Source organism: Oryzias latipes, chromosome 1 (genome assembly GCF_053564925.1).
Source record: "Oryzias latipes strain Hd-rR chromosome 1, Olatipes_Hd-rR_3.1".
In the NCBI taxonomy this organism is placed as follows: domain Eukaryota; kingdom Metazoa; phylum Chordata; class Actinopteri; order Beloniformes; family Adrianichthyidae; genus Oryzias; species Oryzias latipes.
The window spans coordinates 27,174,866-27,196,368 of record NC_136237.1 but is presented as its reverse complement, the minus strand read 5'-3'; the positions used below and the strand labels follow the sequence as shown (position 1 = coordinate 27,196,368).

At 37.3% G+C, this 21,503-nt stretch overlaps 1 protein-coding gene across 1 annotated transcript; it reads right to left on the bottom strand.

Moving 5' to 3' along the window:
• Nucleotides 1–346: 346 nt before the first annotated feature.
• LOC144994433 (bifunctional 3'-phosphoadenosine 5'-phosphosulfate synthase 1) lies at nucleotides 347–21,464 on the bottom strand. Its single transcript, XM_078952267.1, has 12 exons — nucleotides 21,197–21,464; nucleotides 19,958–20,072; nucleotides 19,636–19,871; nucleotides 19,360–19,498; nucleotides 15,635–15,753; nucleotides 14,148–14,261; nucleotides 13,830–13,941; nucleotides 9,267–9,472; nucleotides 4,667–4,802; nucleotides 3,753–4,021; nucleotides 3,164–3,393; nucleotides 347–1,301 (listed from the first exon to the last, which is right to left on the bottom strand). The coding sequence occupies exons 1-12, from the start codon at nucleotides 21,254–21,256 to the stop codon at nucleotides 1,163–1,165; spliced, it is 1,875 nt and encodes a 624-aa protein (XP_078808393.1). The 5' UTR covers nucleotides 21,257–21,464; the 3' UTR covers nucleotides 347–1,162.
• Between the last annotated feature and the right edge of the window lie 39 nt (nucleotides 21,465–21,503).

The following is a 21,503-nucleotide window of genomic DNA, read 5'->3' as shown; positions in this document are numbered from 1 at the left end:
CAAAGGTGGATAAAGGTGGAAAGATTTCATGTAATCCATGGACACCAGTGAGGTTCACAAATTATTGAAGAAAAAAAGGTTCAGCGCACTGTCTAGTGGGTCTAGATGACCCAACTCCCAATGTTAAAGTGCCTAGGATAGCACAAGGGTTACCACAAAAAACCTTCCTAAAGACGCGTAAAAACAAAGTTTCTCACATTTTACTTCAGCATTTCAGCTCAGTTTCAGATAAACAGCTTCGTGTTCAAAGCTTTGCTTTTTTTCTAACATTAACTTACTGGATTTGGAGTTATTCCGAGTAAATAAAATTTGAGAAAAATACCACAAAAACTGAAAAAGTGAGTTATTTTTTTTTCTAAAAATTGTTTATTGGACAAGGAATAGAATTACCCCATCTCCAAACACCTAAATATATAGAATACCAGGAAAAATACAGAAAAATATTAGCAGATACAAGAAAAAAAGGTTAAATATATGACATGTAAATAGTTACATGCAGAATGAGGTTAATATGATGGAAGACAATTTGAATTAAAGAACTGACCACTACATGAACAGCTGGGACAAAACAAATAAAAACAATTAATAAAGGTTCTATTTGTTCTTTTTTAAACAAGACGTGACTGATTGTGAAGACCAAGGCACTCAACTCACACTTTTAATACTTGTGCACACATCTTTTGTCTTTTGCACAAGGAAAATACAAAGAAGCTTCTTTGTGCCGCAGGCGTGCAAAAGGTGAACTCCATTAGTAACACTTTAGATGTGGACAAAACTCAAAAGTCATTCCTGAACATTCTAGTACTGTTCAACAGTCCCGTCCATTCAGGTCATCAGGAGCTTCTTGCATCTTTGATCATTTTTGTACAATCGTTTTAAACCAGATGTTAGAAAATACAGTTTAAGTGTTAATGAAACACTAACGCCTACTTTTATAAAATGTCATGTTTGCAGCAAACCGACTTCTCTCATAGTTTTTAAATGCAGATAAATAAAACACATACAGCTAAAACGCAGTCAAGACAAAACTAAAAACAAACCAGAAGCATAGAGCAGGAAAGTGACAGATAAAAGGTTTGTGTTATAGACGTGAGTGGTCCCCTCCTTTGGAGCAGAAGCTGTTCCCATTCTTCCCGTCTTGGTCGTGCGAGGATCAGCACCTTCAGGCCTTCTCCAGTGACTTGTAGTACTCTTTCAGCACAGCCCAGGCCGACGGCGCCATGAAGCCATCCGGAGGGTTCTGTCCCTCACGAGCCAGCTTACGCATGCGGGTGCCTGAGATGAAGTCATAGTCTTGATGGCTGGAGAGGAATAAAAACAAAAAGAAAGAAAGACGATGAATAATAAATGTGGTCAACATGAACGATAGGAGGCAGCTGCTGTCTGACCATTGAATAGCAGGTTCTCACCAACAGAAAACTAGAAAAATAAATTTGAAAAATAAAGACGTCTTATCTAAAAAGAAAGGAATGAACAACTAGAAATTTAGAGAAGTTTTAACAAGAGTGAATAATGTGTTTATAACAGAAGGAACAACAGCTTTAATGTCCATTTTAGTTTTTGAAAATGGACTTCTTTTAGCTCTGAAAACGCTCCATTTCTTTTCTCTTGGCATCCGATTAAACACACAATTAATACTAATTTTCTGTCTTTCTTTTTATTGAAACACGCTATTTTTCAAAGGAAGAAAAACCATTTAGGTACCGCAAAATAAAACACCCATCTGTCAGAGTGAAGAAATTCCATTGGCTTTTATTTTCGTCACCTTCTCTTTCCTGAGTTTAACAAATGAGCCTCTGAGCTTAAAATGAAGAAAAAAAAATGTAACAAACTAAGAAAAGCTATAAGAGGATTTGCAGGCAGCAAGAAGCCAGAAACCTTTGAAATCTGTCCCCAGTGAAGCCCTTTTATGGCTTCTGAAAGTTCCCTCTCTACACTGAAGTTAATTTTGACTATAAATACGATCATAAACTGTGACTAAAAATACGTTTTTGAGTTCTCTAAAAAGTTTAGGGGAAAAAAAACAACATCCATACCACAAAAGCTGGTGAGCAGCTTGCTCTGATCTAAGCATGGACACTTCAGAGAAAGACTGAGAGGTGTTGGTGATTTAGATGCTCATCTATAACCTGCCTTGGAAGAGCCAGAAAGGCCACAAAAAATGCCATAAATTTACTCAGAATGGCGGCAAACGTCTCTGAGATGGAATTTGCTTTGTGGCAGAAGCCACAAGATAAACCGTTTCAGAGCAGAGAATGCACTTATATTCCTAAAAGTTATCCAAAAAAAAAAAAAGGGTAAAAAAACAACACCCATTGCACACTTCCATTTGGTCGGCAAATAGGAATCTACTTTGAATCTTTTGCGGTTTAAAAGACAAATGAAGAGCGATGTACGGCTGAGGGAAGGATTGTAAAGCTGTTAGTATTTTGTTTTTGGGAAACAATCTTTCTTTTAAAATCAGATAAACATATAAAATAGTTATAAATTCCCCTGCCTGATCATTTGGTTGGACTTCAAACAATATCAATAGGAGGTCTTAGTTGTCTCATTTAATAGAAAAGACAAAAAGAACTGATTCCAGTTTGGGGAAACAAAATCTTGAAGATTTGCATCATGGATAATAAAGCTAATCTTTTGATTAATCCTAATATTTCTGGTGTAACACAACTACAGTTGCATAACCCAACGTAGAGCTTTTTTTTATTAGACCTGGATAAAAAGCAAAGAAACAGTATGATTAGTCATTATACACAGTGTCTATGTGCAGACTTTAATCAACGGTAATTTCCTCAAACATCAAAAGTCATACTAATCCTCAAAGCCTTTTAAGTGTATAGGAACGAAAAGCAGCTGCTGTTATTCTTGGCTCAATATTTCAACTCAGACAGCGTAAAAAAAAAATAAAAATGAATGGAGGTCTTTTCTGTAAACAATAAAAAAACAAGAGAATGCCATTTCTGTTTAGGTTGTTCAGCCTACAGTTGAAGTATTAGTGTGGGCTAAATCCATAAATAAGTTTAGAAATTAATTCTGTGCAAGCCAGCACTTCCTGCATACCTCCCCTGTATCCTATTACTTTAATAAATTACCTTCAAAACTACAGGAGACAAAAGAGTCCACTCCTCAAAACGGCCCTTCAGACTATAGAAACAGTGCTTACTTCTTGGGGTCATAAAAGTCCATGGCTCTTTTGATCTTGTTGTAAGCAGCAACCTTGAAGGGTACTATCTCAAGGCTGATGAGGCCCGGAGCCATGGTGAGGACCTTGGCTCCATGACTGGGCTCATACAGGTCCTTTCCTGTGTCGGGGTGAGGCATGCCTGCAGGGTCTCGGCCAACGATGTAGAAATTGGCTCCAGCCACCATGCGCGCTCTGCAGTGCCACTGAACCTGAGACGATGGGTTCAACCGCACGAAAACACATTTAAAAACGTAAATGAAGGATTAGGCAGGAAGCATTTGGTGAATAACAAACAGCATCTATATCCTAAAAGTCAGAAACTTTTACACGTTGATGTGAATATACCTATGTTAGGTTTGTCTGAAAACACTGTAAAGTACGCATCTTTAACCAATAGTAAATTCCTCTTTTTGACATTTGCTTCTCTAAAACAAAATGAACAAACGCTTTGACTCTGATTGTGTTTTACAGAAACATATTTGCTCAGTTACTTCTGAGGAAAACATCAACGCTGTGTTCAAACAAATGTCAGGCATGCAACTGCAAACATCGTGGCCTTGATTATTACCTCGGTTGGCCCCGCATACATCATGGGGGAGGGAAAAATTGCAACAATGGTGGAGTCTGGATTCAGCACGCCTTCTTCCATCACTGCGGCATGCTGCTTCATTCTCCATGGTAGCGGCACGTCGTCGTCCTTGGTCCAGCCCCCCAGCGGGTGGAGCAGCAGGACGGGCCGGCGGTAGCCCCGCTCGATCAGTCGCTTCTGGGTGTCCTGCATTAGAAGGGCGTGGCCGTTGTGCACTGGGTTACGGAGCTGGAAGGCGAAGATGGCGTCTAACAACAGAGGAAAACAAGAAAAGGTTATTAAAGGCAGCCTGACAGTAAAAAAAATGAAAGAAAATTGCTTGTAGCATTTACACGTGGCCGGTAAGAGATCAGTACTTGCACCTTAAGGACGATCAGAGTGAGGCATAGGGGGCGCCATACGACCGCATCACCCGAATGTCAAAAAACGAGTGCAGCTTCCATTTTCCGTACAAATACTTCACAATATATCTACCACACGCACAACGAACATTGTTTTTCCCTTTCAACAATGAATGAGCCCCAAGGGAATTGCAAGACACGCCCCCCCCCCTTAAGATGTGGCCTGTCCTCTCTACGACCCTCCATGGGCCCAGACAACCCAATGACCTCCGACGGCTGTACGGGTCAACCCCATACTGCTACATGTGGCTAAGGCTTTAGTTCCTTAGTTGCCTATTTTTGCAACATATAAAGGATCAACATTCACCAAAGACTAAACAATAAAAGTTAAACTTTCATCTTCCCAAACTGCAGAATTAGTATAAAGTTCTGCTTAGTTGCTAAGATAAAACAGAAAAATCAGGAAAATCTGCTGCATAGTCCTGTTTCTCCTTGGTTCAGGTAGGGTACACAGAATATTCTGTACAAAATAACCTTCTCCTGTCGCCATACCTGCATTCATTTCTTTAAACTTCTGCCTCAGCTCGTTGGGAGTTAGGCGGTACTGGTCAAGACCATCATTCCAACGAATCCTGTCCAGAACTTGCAGGTCTCCACCTACCAGCCAATCTCCACCTTCCATCACCATCTGCAGTAGTAACAGTAAAGGTGATCACAACAGTGAACACAAATCAGACTGGGTTTAGATTTCAAGCATCGCAGACCTTTCATTTCTTTGTTTTATTGCCGTCAAGCTTTCTAATAGGACGATAAAGACAGTATAGTATAAAACAGTCAGTAAAATGACAGAATCTGGACGTTTCTGCTTTTGATTAAAGTATCTATTTTAACTTAATTTTAACTTTTTTTTCATTTGAAAATAAACTTTTACAGCCTTAAGAAGAAAAAGAAAAGACTGCACCTTCTGCCGGGGGCAGACAAAAAAAGACCAAACTAAATTGAACTAAATGTCTTCACAACTAAAACGACTTTATGAATAATATTCATGAATAACTTAGATAAGAAATAAAAAATTACTGCAAATGTGTTTAAAGAAACATGTTTTGCCCTGTCTTCTTAAATGTCCATAGAAAACACATTTTATTGTTTTGTTTCTGCACACCAAATTAATTATTTTTCCCTGCTGTGCTTTGACTGACGTTAAAGAAATAGATTGTGTCAGGTAGGCAAAACAGCATTTTTTTTCCAGAAATTACACTTATTTTCAAATAAGACCATGTTTGGTTTACTAGTTTGAAGTTATGACATGTACAGAAAAGCTAAAGCATGCAGTTGCTTTTTTTCTGTGTAGTTTTCATTTTGTAACATATGCTAAGCCTTTCAACAGTCTTTTGTATGGAAAGCTGAGTTTCTTCCAGTCATTTTGACACGCTGGATGAGAGGACTGGATTTGGGAAGTCGCTTCCAAAGTTATTAAAAACTAATTAAGTCAGCACCCCTTGTCAAGATAGAGTCCTGACTTTCAAATTCTACTCATCAACTCCAAGTAAAATTGGAATAGTGTTATAAATGGAGACATTTTATGAACTTAACACACTGATAAAAGCTTGTGACCACATTCACCAGAGAGCTTCCCCTTGTGGGATTCATCAAACAAAGTCATTCAAGTGCTAAGGAAGCAGGAACCGGCTCCTTTGGTTTCAGGCGCTGTTTCGCCTGCCTCCTGCCGCACTCATGAGACCAAAGATAGAATTACAGAAATCGCTGGCCTGTGCTATTTTAATATGATACAAAGTGACAAACTTACATGGAAAAATCCACCCACGTCGCTGAATTCACTAGAATGTAATCTATCATGTGAAAACTCTTTGATATTTATACTTTAAAAGCAGACGTATTAACGTATGCAATGCAGATTAAGAGTGGTCTGCAGCTTTAGCATCAACACAACTTCACAGAAGGTTGCTTCAATCATTGCACAAATACATTGTTTTTCAAACCTGTTTTTCTTTTCCACGTTGTCCACATCAACGATGAAAGATTTAATCCGTGTGCAGATAAACTGTCATGTGAAGCATGTACACATGTAGCATGTTTAGCAATGCTAAGAGCCTAACCAAACAAACAGCTGCAGCAGCATCGCTTCCAGCAAAAGCAGCTCTATCTGACACACAGGTAAACAGGAAAGAGTGGATTGACTGTTATGCAGAAAAAAAAGCTCTTTTTGTGACTAGAAGGGGGCACAAAAAATAAAGAATAGAAGTTGTAGCTGTAACAGTAAATGAGCGCTGACAGAAAGACTCCACCACACTAAGCTAAACATATACTGATGTGTGCAAACACACAACTTTAATGGGTGAGACCTTCATTGGTGAACTTGGGTTAGGTTTGAGTGCCTGAAAAGAGAAAAACAAAGGTACAGCTTTCTTATCACATGTGCTAAAATACATTTAGCACATGTGCTAAGGAAGCACTGACACATTAGGTCAGGGGTGTCAAACTCATTTTCACTGAGGGCCACATCAGCACAGTGGTCATCCTCAAAGGGCCAGTTAGACATCTAACTGAATGTAATGAAAAATGTATGCAACTATTCCTTAATGTTAAATAACTCATTATTTATTTATTATAACTTTTAAAGTGACAGTTACAGTTGCATAGAAAACACATGTTTACTTGTTACTCTAGCATAAATCCTTTTACATTGGATTCTGTCAGGTTAGGTTATATGGACAACCTTTAAGTCCTAATGTATACCGGTAGTTGCCCAATCCGATATTTCAAGTTCAATTCCCCCTAGATATGAATAAATACACACCAATTTTTATTTTAAGAAATTAAAAACTTTTATGCTCTCGCAGGCCACAAAAAATGACACGGAAGGCCACATTTGGTCGGCGGGCCTGGAGTTTGACACATGTGCATTAGGTGATGACAGTGTAGAGTTATGGTACCAGTATTTGACATTTTCAGATTGTATTGCATTAGAAAACTGCCAAGCCAGATTTTACCATTAGAAATAAGGAAGAATAACTGTAGAACTTGCCGCTTTGTCATCAAACTAATCAGAGTAATTTTGTTACTGTGCTGATGAAGCAAAGTAAAGGTTTTAAAATGGGACAGCATGAGTTAAGCAGGAGTTAAATGTGTTCATTTATGTCAGGTAAAAGCAGCCAACTGAATGTGTTCATTAAAAACCCACTCCAATCATCTTTGGATCAGTTGTAAAAGCATTTTCCCAGGGGTCTTTCAACTAGGATTATGCCGTTTTTGGCCAAAATCCAAAAACCTGTGTCATTTTGTAGAACATAGTTTCTACAGAGTGGAAGTAGTTCATACAAACTGGGACCAAATGCAATTTTAAGCTTAATTTTCTTTATCTTTGTCCCCCATCATCAAAAATTCCACAAGAACACATTAAAACATCTAAGATATCTTTTTCATCAGATTGGATCTTTAAAAACATAGTAAAATTAGCTGGCATTTTACAAACCAGCCTGCATTATTGCTCAACAAGTATTGAATATTTAAAATAAATAAAAAAAATAAACTATTTGTGTCAGTAACATGAGCCACATTCTTGTATAGAAACAAAGCCCTGGCACTTTGCACAGACCGTGGAGGATCATTTCTGGACACCGTCTCCCTAAAGGGTCTACCTGAGCCCCACCGGTTAATAAGAACTGCACTAAAGAAAGAAAAAGAAAAAAAACGGGCTAAATTAGGAAAGCGAATCGCCAAGTGGAAATATAGATGGGTGTGGACAGATCAATGCAATCTCAAAAACATATTTTGGTGCCGGCCGAGCGGGAGAATCGACCTCCAAATATAACACCTTCAAATGTGGGAGGACCAAAAGGCTTCGAGTGATTACACTGAACGTTTGTGCAGAACGATAGAAAAACTGAGCCCTGAAAAGCTCAGTTTTTCCAGAGGTAATATGAAAATAACAGATGGGATCTCTGTTCTAACAGAGGGAAAACTGGGAAAACAGTCTGCTTTCAAATTAAAAGCATGCAATAATTAGGCCGAAAAACTGAAATTACAACAAATTAACTAAATGAAGCATTTTCCATTTTCGGTATTCGTTTTTTGAAAGGTACAAAAGATCTATACATAGAATGCAGTTGGACATCGGTTGTTCAATCAATTAACATCAAAGAAAACAAAAGTTTTCTTTACTTGATGTATGGGAATGGTTTGCAGCTTTGAGACTCATTTCACTAATAAATAATATGTGTAAGCCCTTTCAAACTTCTTAAAGCTTTGGATTAAGTATCAAAATGACTGATTATAGTTTGTTCTGGCAAGCTTTACTCAAAAAAACGAATGTGGCTGCCAGCAGAAAAAGTGTCCACTCGATGTAATCAATAACCACTTGGCTTGTCTTTAAGTTACTCTTAAGAGTTTTTTTGTGATGTCCCACACTCTAAGCAGTTCAACCTGTGTGCAGCTGGCAGCAGGACAGCAATGAAAGATGCTTTGCAGTGTTTTTCTTTTGGAAAGGCCGGCAGCGTAAACAGGCCAGATCTGATTTTCCGTACTAAGAAGAATGGGAATTGCACTTTGTATGAACACAGAAGAGCTTCACCAAACAAGAGATGCTAAAATGCAGTTTATGAAATATTAGATTTTTCTTATCCTGAGCATTCTTTGTAAATGGCTTTAGAACTCAGAATTTAAAAAAAGTATTTGTTTTAGGAAAAGTGGGTTTCAGGATAACTCACTACTGGACTTTCTGTCTGTATTTCAATTCCCACATTTGCTTTTAGAACAAGCTGAACCTAATGCTACGTTACAATGACTGACACATGTCTGACACTTGGTTTTCAATAACTGAACATACAACATGTGTTCTAATGGGTGACATCACACTTACTTGATCCAGTTCTCATTTACAGTCAGTGGTCCAAAACAGCTGTGTGATTTCCCATGAAGCACTTCCAGACTCACACTTTTGCCCCTCATTTTCTTAGCAACTTTGTTTTGGCTACCTTTGCTGCACTTTAGGAATTATTCAGTTTTATTAAAAAGAAGAACAGTAATTCCAACTTTCACAAATACCCAATACTTTTAGATAAAAAGCAAAGCAGGTGCTGTTTGGTGCATCAAGGTAATTCTGAACAAGCAGGAAGTCCCATCAGACACTCACCTTAATGTAAGGGTGGTCTTTACAGGTAGTCCCCCACTGCCGAGCACAGCGCTCTTCTTTCCTGTGTTCATAAAACTCTGGATTACGAAGGATGGCCACTCTTTTGCCCTCGTACACCAAGGCCATAGCGGTGACGCCATCCAAACGCTCCTTATCGGCAGTGGACACCGGCAGCACCACAGGCACAGAAAGATTGATCACTCCACCTGTTGGAGACGGGGTGTTTAACTTATTACTGCCTTAACCCTTGGGCTATCCTATGGGGTCGAGATGACCCAATCCTTACATTGACGTGTTATTCCTACCATGACAAAGGTGGATAAAGGTGGAAAGATTTCATGTAATCCATGGACACCAGTGAAGATAACAAATCATTGAAGAAAAAAGGTTCAGTGCACTGTCTAGTGGGTCTAGATGACCCAACTCCCAATTTCAAAGTGCCTAGGATAGCACAAGGGTTACCGTGACCCTGAAAAACAACTCGGCACTTAACTTTTACAAATACAAGCAGAAAAAATGTGTCCAAATGCTAAAGAGGATATCTACAACAATCTTTCAATTCCAACTTCATTAAACTGTTAATAAAACCCTTTCTTTTCCCCGAAAAAAAAGAGAAGGTTTCCGATCCCAAGTGCCATTGAGCTCATGAGAGGAAAGCCTGGACAGACCACAGGGACAGTCATCCGTCAAAATTTCTAGACTGTGGGAGGAAGGCATAAAGCCTGAAAGGACGACAAAGAGATCTTGAAAACTTCACACAGAAAGAGGCCCAACCAGGAAACAAACCTCCGGCAGTCACGGATGAGCGATTAAGTTATGGCGTCTGCACAGTAGTGAAGGGGAACTTTTTCAAATAAAAGAATGGAGAGTGAGATTCTCAATTCAAAAGGCCCAATAACCAACCAACACAGTCCTAATGTGATATAACTACACCATCCAGAATGCCTAGAGCGACCAAGAAGCAAGCGATTGGTCAGAGGGATTGATGGGAAGTTTTTCAAGTGAACGGTGTCCTTATTTATTCAAAATCACATAAAATACAAAACAACACAGCTGTGATGTTTCAACAGTCTATCAGGTGGTGAAGAGCTTTAATTAATCAAACCTTGTAAATTTTTGAGCTTCGTGTTCCACAGAAATTCAGCTCCAGGTCAGAAAGCAAAAGAAAAATTAAACGTAGGCACACCAGGTAATTAGGTATGCTGTCACTTTTAATGGTCTAACAAATTGTACCTGTTGTTATTAGTACAGTTTAGGTGTTTCCCTTGACCACAGTTGAAAGGCAATAATGTACCAAAAAATACTATATATAAATGTACAGTGTAAGAAAACATGTAAAGCCTTCTTTGTTGTGAAGAATCATGTTGTAGACCCTCGGGCCACAACAAGAACGCACATCCTAAAGGCTGTAATTTAAGAAGCTCAAAGAAGAATGGAAAGAATGGAAACTACACTAGATCTTGTCCCACTACTATGTCATACTTTGTCTGTGTTCTTCTAGTTTCTCAATTTTTCAATAAGGGTGAATAGAAGGTTGAGACCTGAGCACTTTTTACAAGATAAATGATTAAGTATATAGAAATAGGGGTGGATGCCACCAGCTTCTGTCCCAATCTCACAGAACAGCTGGATACAATAAAACACACAGCAAAACGTCAGAATGTGAGAGATACGCGCTTGAACTTGGATGTCTGTTTATGTTTCTTGGCTTTTTGTTTGGCCAGAGCAGCAGTTTTGTGCGTTAGAAGCAGTTATAGAATTATGTTGTGTGTAATCGATCCCCTTCCTGTCACATTCAAAGAAGGAAGTGAAAATGAACAAATAGCGGTGTGTGGTGTCAATCAATAAAAAGCTTCTTCCTCCACGTCTTTCACTCTTAGAACTAACAGGAAACTTAATCTAGACTTTTTAGTCTAAATATATTAATAGATAAAGTATGTAGAAAACAATGTAAGGTACACCCCCTTTCCTGTTCTGGGATTATATATTTTAGAACACAATTTTAAAAAATGCCACACCAGCTCTTAAAAACGTGACTTCTTTATAATAAGTCACAAAAGTTCTAACCAACTGCGTCATGATTGGAGACCATCATAGAATCTGGAGTTTGTGTAAGCAAGTCAAAAATTCATTTCATTGTAATTAAATAAACAAGCGCATGACAGTGCCAAAGATTTGCTTGAGAGGGACTAGTCTTAAAAGGGAGACTTTGACATTTTGTTTTGTTTGTTCTTGTTGGACTGCGACAATGATTGAAAGCAGGGAGGCACAATATTGCCCTTTTTTGCCAAAATCTGATATGTTGATATTTTTAAAGACATGTTGGCCAATACATGGGCAATATTTTTACCGATATTTAGATTAAAATCATACTTGAAACTCCACTTGAAGATATTCCTCCCAAAAAACGGCTTTGAACAAAACAATAAGACAGTTCAGTTCCAAAAAAACTAAAATTCTATTTTACTCATGATTTGCTTCAGCTTTACTTGATCTGTTGTAAAAAAAAAAAAAAAAAAAAAAAACATTGGGGGAAACCAAAGAAGACTTTTTTTCTGCATCTTAACCTTTTTACCGTCTACCAATCCAGTCCAGTCAAGATTTTGGCACTTGGCAAGTTTCGTGATTTGCCAGAATATGAGATGGATCAGATAAAGTAGATTAACCTAAAAGGATGGTGAGAGGATTGATATCCAAATATTTTTTCAATTTTCCTAAGCACAAGAGTTAAGTGTGTACCATTTCATGTTCCTGTCTAGCATTGTTACCTGTGTTCTCTGACATAGCTGTCCACTCTCCCAGTTGGTTTACCCACAACTGTGAGCAAATGTCTGTGCCCCAGGTAAACAAACAAAGGTGTGTACATTTAGAGAAGAATGCAGAGAAACAGCCCACCTGTTCCATGTTTTTCATTCAGGTGCATTGATACATTTCCAATTATCACGATGGCACAGTCAAAGCAGAATTGCACCAGCAAGAACTCTAAGCAGGAATGTTGACATAGGCTGACGTTCTATTGAATTTTTATAAAATGTGCGTAAAATCCATAATTTTCTAAGAGGTTTAAATAGACCCCGTCTAGACTGTAGTTTCCAGCTCAATGAGCTTCATTGATTTAGACTGCCAAACAAACATGTTTTAAACTTTGTCCAGTCGTTGGAGAAAGCGGTTTCACATCAAACCATCACACAATAGGCTCTTTCAAAGTGGGCGATATAAGGTTAGACCCTGTTCTAATAACCAATTCGACGTATTCCAAATATTTTGTCTCAATAACCTCACTGCATCTTATGCTACATTCACATTGGGCATGTGACGCGCTAAATAGCCCACAGTGTTCACACTGGGTGAGCAGGCAGAGACTTGTTTTCCTATTTCTACGGTTTACCAGCGCATGTCCACCATCCAAAGGTTGGAAGAGGTTTGATGCCAAATGTCAAAGTGGTGCAAATCTTGCGATTTTTGCCCCAAGCTTTTTCTTTTACAGCTCTATTTTAATATATGAAAGACTAAACCTGCAATTAATAATTTCTCCTCCATGATCAATTTTCAAACGGTGGTGACTGAAAACAGACACCATTCATACGTCACTACCAAATCAGAGTCCCTGGTTGGCCAAAGTTCCATCTGGTTTAACTTTTTTCGTTTTTTTTTTTTACTTGTCCTGTCCAACAGCTGAGCAGACAGACAAGAGCTGAAAGTCTCTTGTGTTCGACAGATTTTACTGTCACAATAGGGGTTATGAAACCTTTGACACACTATATGTATATTTAAATAAACCCCTTTTGTAATTTAGCCTAAACTTTATTCATCTTACTCATATCTGTAACAGTCTTTTGTTGGACCGGACGGAAAAGAAAAGAAGGGAAGAAGAGAGAGGGATCCGGGCGGGAATTAAAGAGGAGGAGGCGTAGAACCGTTAAGCAGCATAAAGCAACAAGTTGCTAGATGTTTACAATCATTACAGTCTGGTTTATAAGTTATATAAATCCAAAAGGGGGCGGGGCCTGTCTACACACATACACCCAAATGCCACAAACATACCTGTGGGCTCCGAAAATTCCCACATACAAAACATGTCAACATGTACACAAGACAACTGATGTTCACACACGCATACTTATGCATTTGGATCGACCCATGTGAAATATTTCATTTAATAACTCAAACCATTTGTGCAAAGGTGAGATAGCACCTGTGCTTGAGTGGGTCTTCATGTTCTTCTAAAGTGGATGATGGAATGTAAGAAGACGGAGGGAGAGTACCCAGCCAAATCTAGATTTCATCCATCAATGCAGATAAACTAAAAACATTTTTAAGGTAAAAGAAAAAGTGGAATACATTAAGTAATACAAAGTCCAAAGACTATAATAAACACAAAACATTAAAAAAATACTAACTTGAGTCAAATTTGCTATGAAAATTTAGCTTGTCAAGAAATGTATCCGAGTTTTAGTGCATCCCAAGCCAAAGATACTAAAGTTTGAATAAAACATGCAATTAAGTTCTTTTCACTGTATGTTTTTCATTTGACACAAACTGCTGTTTTGAGAAACATCTTACCATCCAGCAGGCAGTCAAAATGAAGACACTGCAGAAACTCTCTCTCTCTCATGAAGCCATTCAGAGGAGTGGCCCAGCCTTCAGCCAGCACCTGCACCCACTGCATGTCCAGCTGAAGAGGACAGTCACATCACCATTCATGAAAGACTAGAAATAACCAATCGGCCCTCTAATTACAGTACATTTAAATCTTAAAATGTACTTTCAAATCATCATTTGGATGGATGGACTTTACCACCCTTTTTACAATATGATAAAATAATGTCAGAATCAAATAATTCTTCTAAAGTAAAAAAAGATAGAGCCCAACATACGTACTTTTCCAATCTGCACAGCAGGGAGGGTCTCTGCGTCAGCCTTAGCAAGATCCAATTTATTCTCCTGAACATACAGCTCTTTCACCTCATAGGAACCATCAACCGGAACGATATCCTGCACAGATAGATGTCAAGAAACAAGGTACGTCAAAAGAAGTTCATCATAAGTGCTCCTTTTTTTAAATAACTTTATTAACAAACTTTGCTCATACAAAATACCAAACACAAAACTCCACACTGTCTGCATAATACAATTTTCAAGTTTGCCAGGAAAATGAACAAAAAAAAAAAATCAAAAACCCATAATAATAACAATGTAAAACAGGTTAAGCAAAAATAAAACAAAAATAATAAAGGCAAAGGAATCTGTTAAAGTTTCAAAAGAGACCATATTTCAACTGTTATGACAAGGATTTTATACTGTTTACATACAGTACCATTTCTTTCTGGAAAACATAAAATACTGTTTTCTGTTGGCATATATACACTTGTGTTTAAAGTATTTAGCCATAATTATAAGTAAATTCACTACATATATTTTCTCTGCCTTAAGTCTCCCTTGTGTAAAATATCCAAAAATAATGTGCTCATAAAATAATCTATAATCTTCACATAGATGAGTTCTTATAAAATGCATCAAATCTTTCCAAAATAGTTGAGTGAAGGAGCAATTCCAAAAAAGATGAGGCACCGTTTCTGGTGAGGAATGACAAAATGAACAGTTTATGTCCAGATCTTTTTTAACCTTGGTATGTCCAGGTGTTTCACTGGATAAAATGTATGAAGAATTTTGAAAGAAATTTCTCTCATTTTATTGGTGATGAAATACTTTTGGGGCAGGGACCAAACCTTTTCCAACTGAAGTCTACAGCCAAACCTATTCTAGTAGGAGATAACATGCGGTTTTGTGGCAATCTCATTTTGAAACAGAGAACGGATCTTTGATTATTCCTGCTAGCTGAAAAACATATCTTCCTACACCACAATTCTGTTAATTTGGGAGGAGAACATGGAGTATCTGAAGGAGAACTGCTACACAGAAGTCTAACACCAACTGGGATGGCTCCAGTAACTAATAACTGTAATGCAAACTCTGCAGGTGAAACATGCAGACTATAGGTGCACAGAAACTCAACATATGACATCAGGTTAACTTGTGGATTAATCCGCTTGTCTCACAAGAGAAATGTTTTTTTCAAACCAATTTTCAAAAAAATAATCTTGTTTTTGCATAGAATATCTGAATTATTCCAAATATAGTAGCGATGAGGAGAAAGATTTTGTTTGTAGATCAAAGTCCGTGCCATCCTGTGTCCCAAGAGCCATAACAAGAGCAAATATGATGCTCTCACGCTCCCTGGTGGCCAGTGGCAAAATTACAGCACTATTTTAACAATCAGGTCAGAAATTTCTACGGAAGTGAAAAAAACAAAAAAAGAAAGAAAGTACTCAAATGTAACATCACATCAAGCTATTTTTGGCCCTTACCCGTTCTTGAAGCAGGTCAACCAGCTGTTGGATGGACTCATTCACACTGCAGGAGTCAGTCTTCAGCACCAGCTCTGGAGCTTCGGGCTTCTCATACTCTGAGTCGATGCCAGTGAATCCTATCAAAGCAGAAACAATTTCCTTATAGCTTTAAGCTGTGCTACATTCCAAATGTTCCATTCCTGAGCAAACAATTCAGGGAAAAACCCTTATATGATGATCCTTTGTTTGTTAATAAAGTCAGATATATACTGCAGCCGTTTTTAAATGCTTAAAAATAAAGAATCATGAGAACTTTGCTCATTGTACATGCATTTGTGGTTCATAAAAACTTACATTTTTTGGAAACTTTAACTTGTTTCAAGGTACAGAAAACTAGAAGAGTTTCCCATTTTGTGTTTAACAATTTTCAAGCTGGACTTGTATACAAAAGCAGCCAAAATGGCTTGACACTATAAACAATAAACATAAGAGCGACTCCTGGTATAAATCTCTCCACCTGTCAGCACCCACCTCACATTTTGTCTATATACAAACTTTTGCTTCTGTGCCACAACCTAAATGTCCTTGAGGGGTACAAACAAGGTCACACTGGAATAACTCAAAACATTTTTTCGAAGAAAATAAAAGTGGAGAATAGTGCAGCACTAAATGATACTGATTTCTAAAATGTAAGGCCTTCTGCTATTCAAAAACAACATAAAAAAAGCACTTCACTTTTCAGTTCACTGACAACTATTTAAAAATATATAATAATAATAATAATACATTTTATTTAAAAGCGCCTTTCAAAACACCCAAGGTCATTGTACAAAGTTAGAGGTAAAACACAATAAAATCACAACATGTTAAAAACAATAAATAAATTGGATTCATTAGTATAATCAGCTGACAGAGAATGAGTGCCACAAAATGTCTTTTTGTGGTATCATTCAGCAAAACGGCTCACAAAGGCTATATATATTCTTGCAATTAAAGGCTATATTATGCTCCTATTTATGTGATCAATTAATTAATAATTGATAACAAAATCCTATTGATCGTCTTACCACAAGTGAGCAGTGATGTGAGAATGGACTGACAAATATACCTGTGACAACACAACTGAAATAAAAAAAGAGGACTTTTTTATTTATTTGATACGTATAAAAAAAATAAACTCCTGCAGTCAATTTTGTGCACTGTACATAATCATAAATTATGGTATTACTTTACAGTCAGTGTTTGTGTTGTATGTTACGGAAGAACAGTTGTGTCCTTTAGCATGCTCTTCCTGCACATATGTAACACTAATGGACTCTGAAAGAATGACTCTGCAACGCTGTGGAGTGATAAATGTACTCAGTAATAGCAGAAGATGCAAAGTGAAACACCATATTTAATGGTGGCTGTTATCGGTCAGCCTTCAACCACTGAAGGAATTTGGCTGTTTGCATTGTTGATGATCTTTAATCTTTTTATATAGGAATCCTTTCGTTATAACCCTTGTGCTATCCTAGGCACTTTAACGTTGGGTGTTGGGTCATCTAGACCCACTAGACAGTGCGCTGAACCTTTCTTCTTCAATGATTTGTGATCTTCACTGGTGTCCATGGATTACATGAAATCTTTCCACCTTTATCTCCTTTATCATGGTAGGGAGAAAATGTCAATGTAAGGGTGGGGTCATCTAAGATACCACAAGGGTTACAAAGAAAAATGTTCCATTACTCGGCAAAACAAAGATTGCCTTCATTGATATTCTTGTGAGTAAGATAATAATTTAACTATAGTTGTATTGAATGGAAAAATAAAATAAAATGTAGAGCTTAACATCATCTTATAAAATAAAGAATTATAAATTTAGAAAATAGTTTTCCATTAAAATATAAAGAAAAGAAAAAAATGTGTATACATTTTACCGAAATAGGTGAGAAAAACAAACTTGATTGATTTTGCCATCTTTCCTCAATTCATTAATAAAGATAAATGAATTAATAAAGCTGCTCAATATTTTAAACAAATAAATACTGTCATCTATATTGTACAAACTGTAGTCTATATCAGGGATTATTCGAAGCCAAGGAAATGGTTTAGAAACCTCTAAGTCATTAGTCTGGCTGAACTACTAGATAAAAAGTCTTCAGGATGAAAACAAATATGTACTGAATGTTATTCACTTTAATGCAAAACATATTAGAAATACATTATTTTAAAAATGCCTTATGTTTGCAAATAAATGCTAAACATGTTCTCACTCCAATTTAAGAAATACAACAATAAGGCTCCCCAAAAACAAAAGTGTCTCACGCTTAGAATTGGAAACTTGAAAAATAATAGAAGTGCTTTGTTTTATTGCTACTAATGTGAAATAATAGAACATTCTGTGGGCTACTGACATTTTTTTTTTTAATATTTTCATGCAAGTATTGGAAAATATTCTTGTGGAATACATTATTTTTTTAGTCTAGAATGTAAGATGTAATTTTGGGAGTATTTAGGGTATGTTAAGTGAAGGAACTTATATGAAACAGCATAACTATTAAAGTCGTTGTCTGGGTTTAACATTTTTACTCCGCCTCTTCCTCCCCGCAGCTACTGCTTTCTAATGAAAACGTAACCAGCAACATAACTATTTCCTAACTTTAGAAAATCATCTGGTCTATAAATTTGCAATCATAGACCCCTAAGCCAAAAGTGCTTCAGGGGTTCCCCCCAGCATGACATCCAGCCTGGTCAAGCAGATCTGGGTTCTTGTGTGAGCGTGGATTTGAATGGACAGCACATGGGGGAAGGTGCTGATCAGTACTAAAAGATACTTTACTGCGGCATGCAGATTAAAAAAAAACATTAATGAGGACTTTAGCAATGTTTTTCCTCCTAAAACCACAATAAGCCAGGAAGCATTTTGGGATCACAAATATGTTAGAGGTTGAGCCCTTTTGGTAAAGAAACTGCAAAAGTTCAGAAAAAAGATGATGTGTCACCCTACCAGTATGAAGCAATGAAAAGCCATGACAGGCATTTCCTCTATGTGAGGTGTTGGTTTGCATTTGAAACTAGGTTAAAAAAATAAGGCAGTAGGATAACACAAGAAATACAAACTGTTTTAAAAGTACCAGTTTAGGGATGCACTGATTTATTTTCCCCACAACATGGTTCAAATTTTAATTTTTGGATCAAAGTTTTCTTTCGGTTGGAAATAAAGTTGTGTACGACAAAACAACAACAACAAAAACTAAAAATTTAGAAGAAAAAAAATGTTTTTCTTTGCGATTAACCAAATAACTACAAAGAAAAAACTGTTAGTTGGTTTAAACTGAGCCTGATGCAAAAACCCAATAAATCCCAGTAAGACATCCTAAATTTAGCACAACATGTATTTAATACTTTCAACATTAACATATGCAAATGAAGTGATGCAACAATTCGCTTTTCTCAAGATTTGGTGGCATGGTATAGCGTACGGTTTGGCTTTAGGCCAAGAATTGTGGGATCCCTACTAATAATATATATTTTTTCAGCCTGAAAAAAGTATTAGAAACATAAATTTCTTCTTAAGGACACTCTCTTATTTAATGCTGAGATGTTTCTGGTATTAAATGCTGTTCAAAAATCAAGATTGTCAGCTACAATGTGACTTTTAATTCTATCTGAACCCGAAAGTAATAAGGATTTTGAGGGCATTTTACTGCTTTAGTTCTAACGTTGAACCGATTTAAAACTTGAGCAGAATTGTACTTCACCTCTTATCTCCCCTGCTCTGGCTCTTTTGTAAAGGCCCTTCACATCCCTCTGCTCACAAACGTCCAGCGGGGCATCTACAAAAACCTCAAAGAACGGTAGTCCCGCTGCTTCGTGGATCTTCCGTGCGTTAAGGCGATCCTGTCAGTGAAACAGCGTTGGACAAACATTTATTAAAAGGTACACTGTCCTGTTGCATTTTTTTAACTTAAAAAAAAAACACATCTTAACACAGCTAGACCATTTCACATGATTCATTTCTCTCCACATTCACTCACTCTGCTGTAAGGAGAAATGAAGCTTGCGATGCAGACCAGTCCTGCATCAGCAAAAAGCCGGGCCACCTCAGCAATCCGCCTAATGTTCTCTTCACGGTCCTCTGGGCTGAAACCCAGGTTCTTGTTCAGACCTTGACGAATATTGTCCCCATCCAGGGTGTAGCAGGGGATACGATGACAAACCAGGTACTCCTCCAGAGCCATGCTGACTGTTGTTTTTCCCGCACCAGACAAACCTTGGCAAGAAGCAAAGCACCACTGTTATGAATGTCAAACAGCTAATTAAGGGAAGAGCCAAATTGGCATTGTAATGTTACCATACCAGTGAGCCAAACAGTGCACCCCCTGAATCCTCCTCTTGTGCCTACAACCTGACCTCGTTTATTTCTGCTTACATGATGAGCCTGATAGGTGACATTAGTTGCACGTTGCATTCCCTGGAATATCACAGATTCAGTGAGAAACTCAAGAGTTCCAGAAACACAAACAAATTCGAATCTAAAATAAGAGAAAAGTCAACAAATGTTTTAATTTTGTTTCCAAGTGAACTATTTATCAGTACCGATTTGCATTACATTCAATATATAATGCAAAGCTTTCATTTCCAAAACCTTGGTTTGAAAACATTTACATTCCTGGAATTAGTTTGCATTAGTCTTAGTCTTTCACCAAGCTAGGTAAAAAAAACAACACAAAACAAAAATAGTGATAAATCAGAGCTTCAATTCAAATTAGGGAATCTGTGGAAAATCCCGGAAGAGCATCTTTACATGACCCCAAATCTCATAACTGGATGTAGTCACATAACTGCAATAAACATATCAAACTAATTTACCTGCAGAAATCACAGAATTAAAAAATGATGCATGTGCATGAGAAGACATTAGCACTTCTTAATGTTCTTTTAACATCTAATCTGAAATTGTTCAACCTTTGTTAACGTTTTTTTTTTAAATCTCTTTCTTGTCAGAAAAAAAAAATCAATGTGCTTTTGTAGCATTGACTGTATAGAATGGAGGACTTGTTTTCTACTCACTTTTTTGCATTTTTCAAACACATTTTAGATGTAAATGAACATATACTGTTTATATTAATTGATATATACGTGCATAAAAAGATTCATTATTGGGGAGACATTTCTTCTGAAAATCAAATAACTCAGTTAAGATTTACAACTGAAAACATATTATATATTTAACATGTTTTTTATGCCTTAAATTAAAGTTTACAGTCAGTGTTAATAAAAATAAATATGTTATGTATGGCATCATTCACTGAGGTCTGAACAAAAATATTGTATTGACTGCGTTGATGTTGGCAGAAAATTCGTGGGATAGTTTAGTGGAATTAGCTAAAAATTAGCAAAAAAAATGGCTTTAAATGAGGAGCTAGGCTACAGCTAGCTAACTGGCTAATATTAAAAACACTAAAACATCGCTTCCAGGTTGGCCGAACTCACAGCGCCTTAATCTACAGCTTTTTTTAAGTGAGCACTCATGTTGACAGTATAACTTAGCGATAAAATATCAACACATCGAGGAAAAATATAAAATAAACTCACCCAGCTCTCAGGAGCGTTGCTTAGCTTCTGTTTTTTATTCAAATTACCCTCCGTTTCCATTGCTTAGCGGGGGGGGGAGCTAATTTAAACAAATTAGCACTTAAGTAGGTCAAGCACAAACACTAGAGCGAATGTGGCTTTTTTAACAGTACAGGTGGGGCTTCTAAAGCATGGAATGCAGAAGCCACTGGCTTTGGCACTACTACAAAACGAGGCGCCGGTGCACCAGCAAGCACTACTTCCTTAGCGCCTACGTCACGAGTGACGTAGCATCTCGGAAGAAAAACTGGTCTGAAATCAGTTCAGC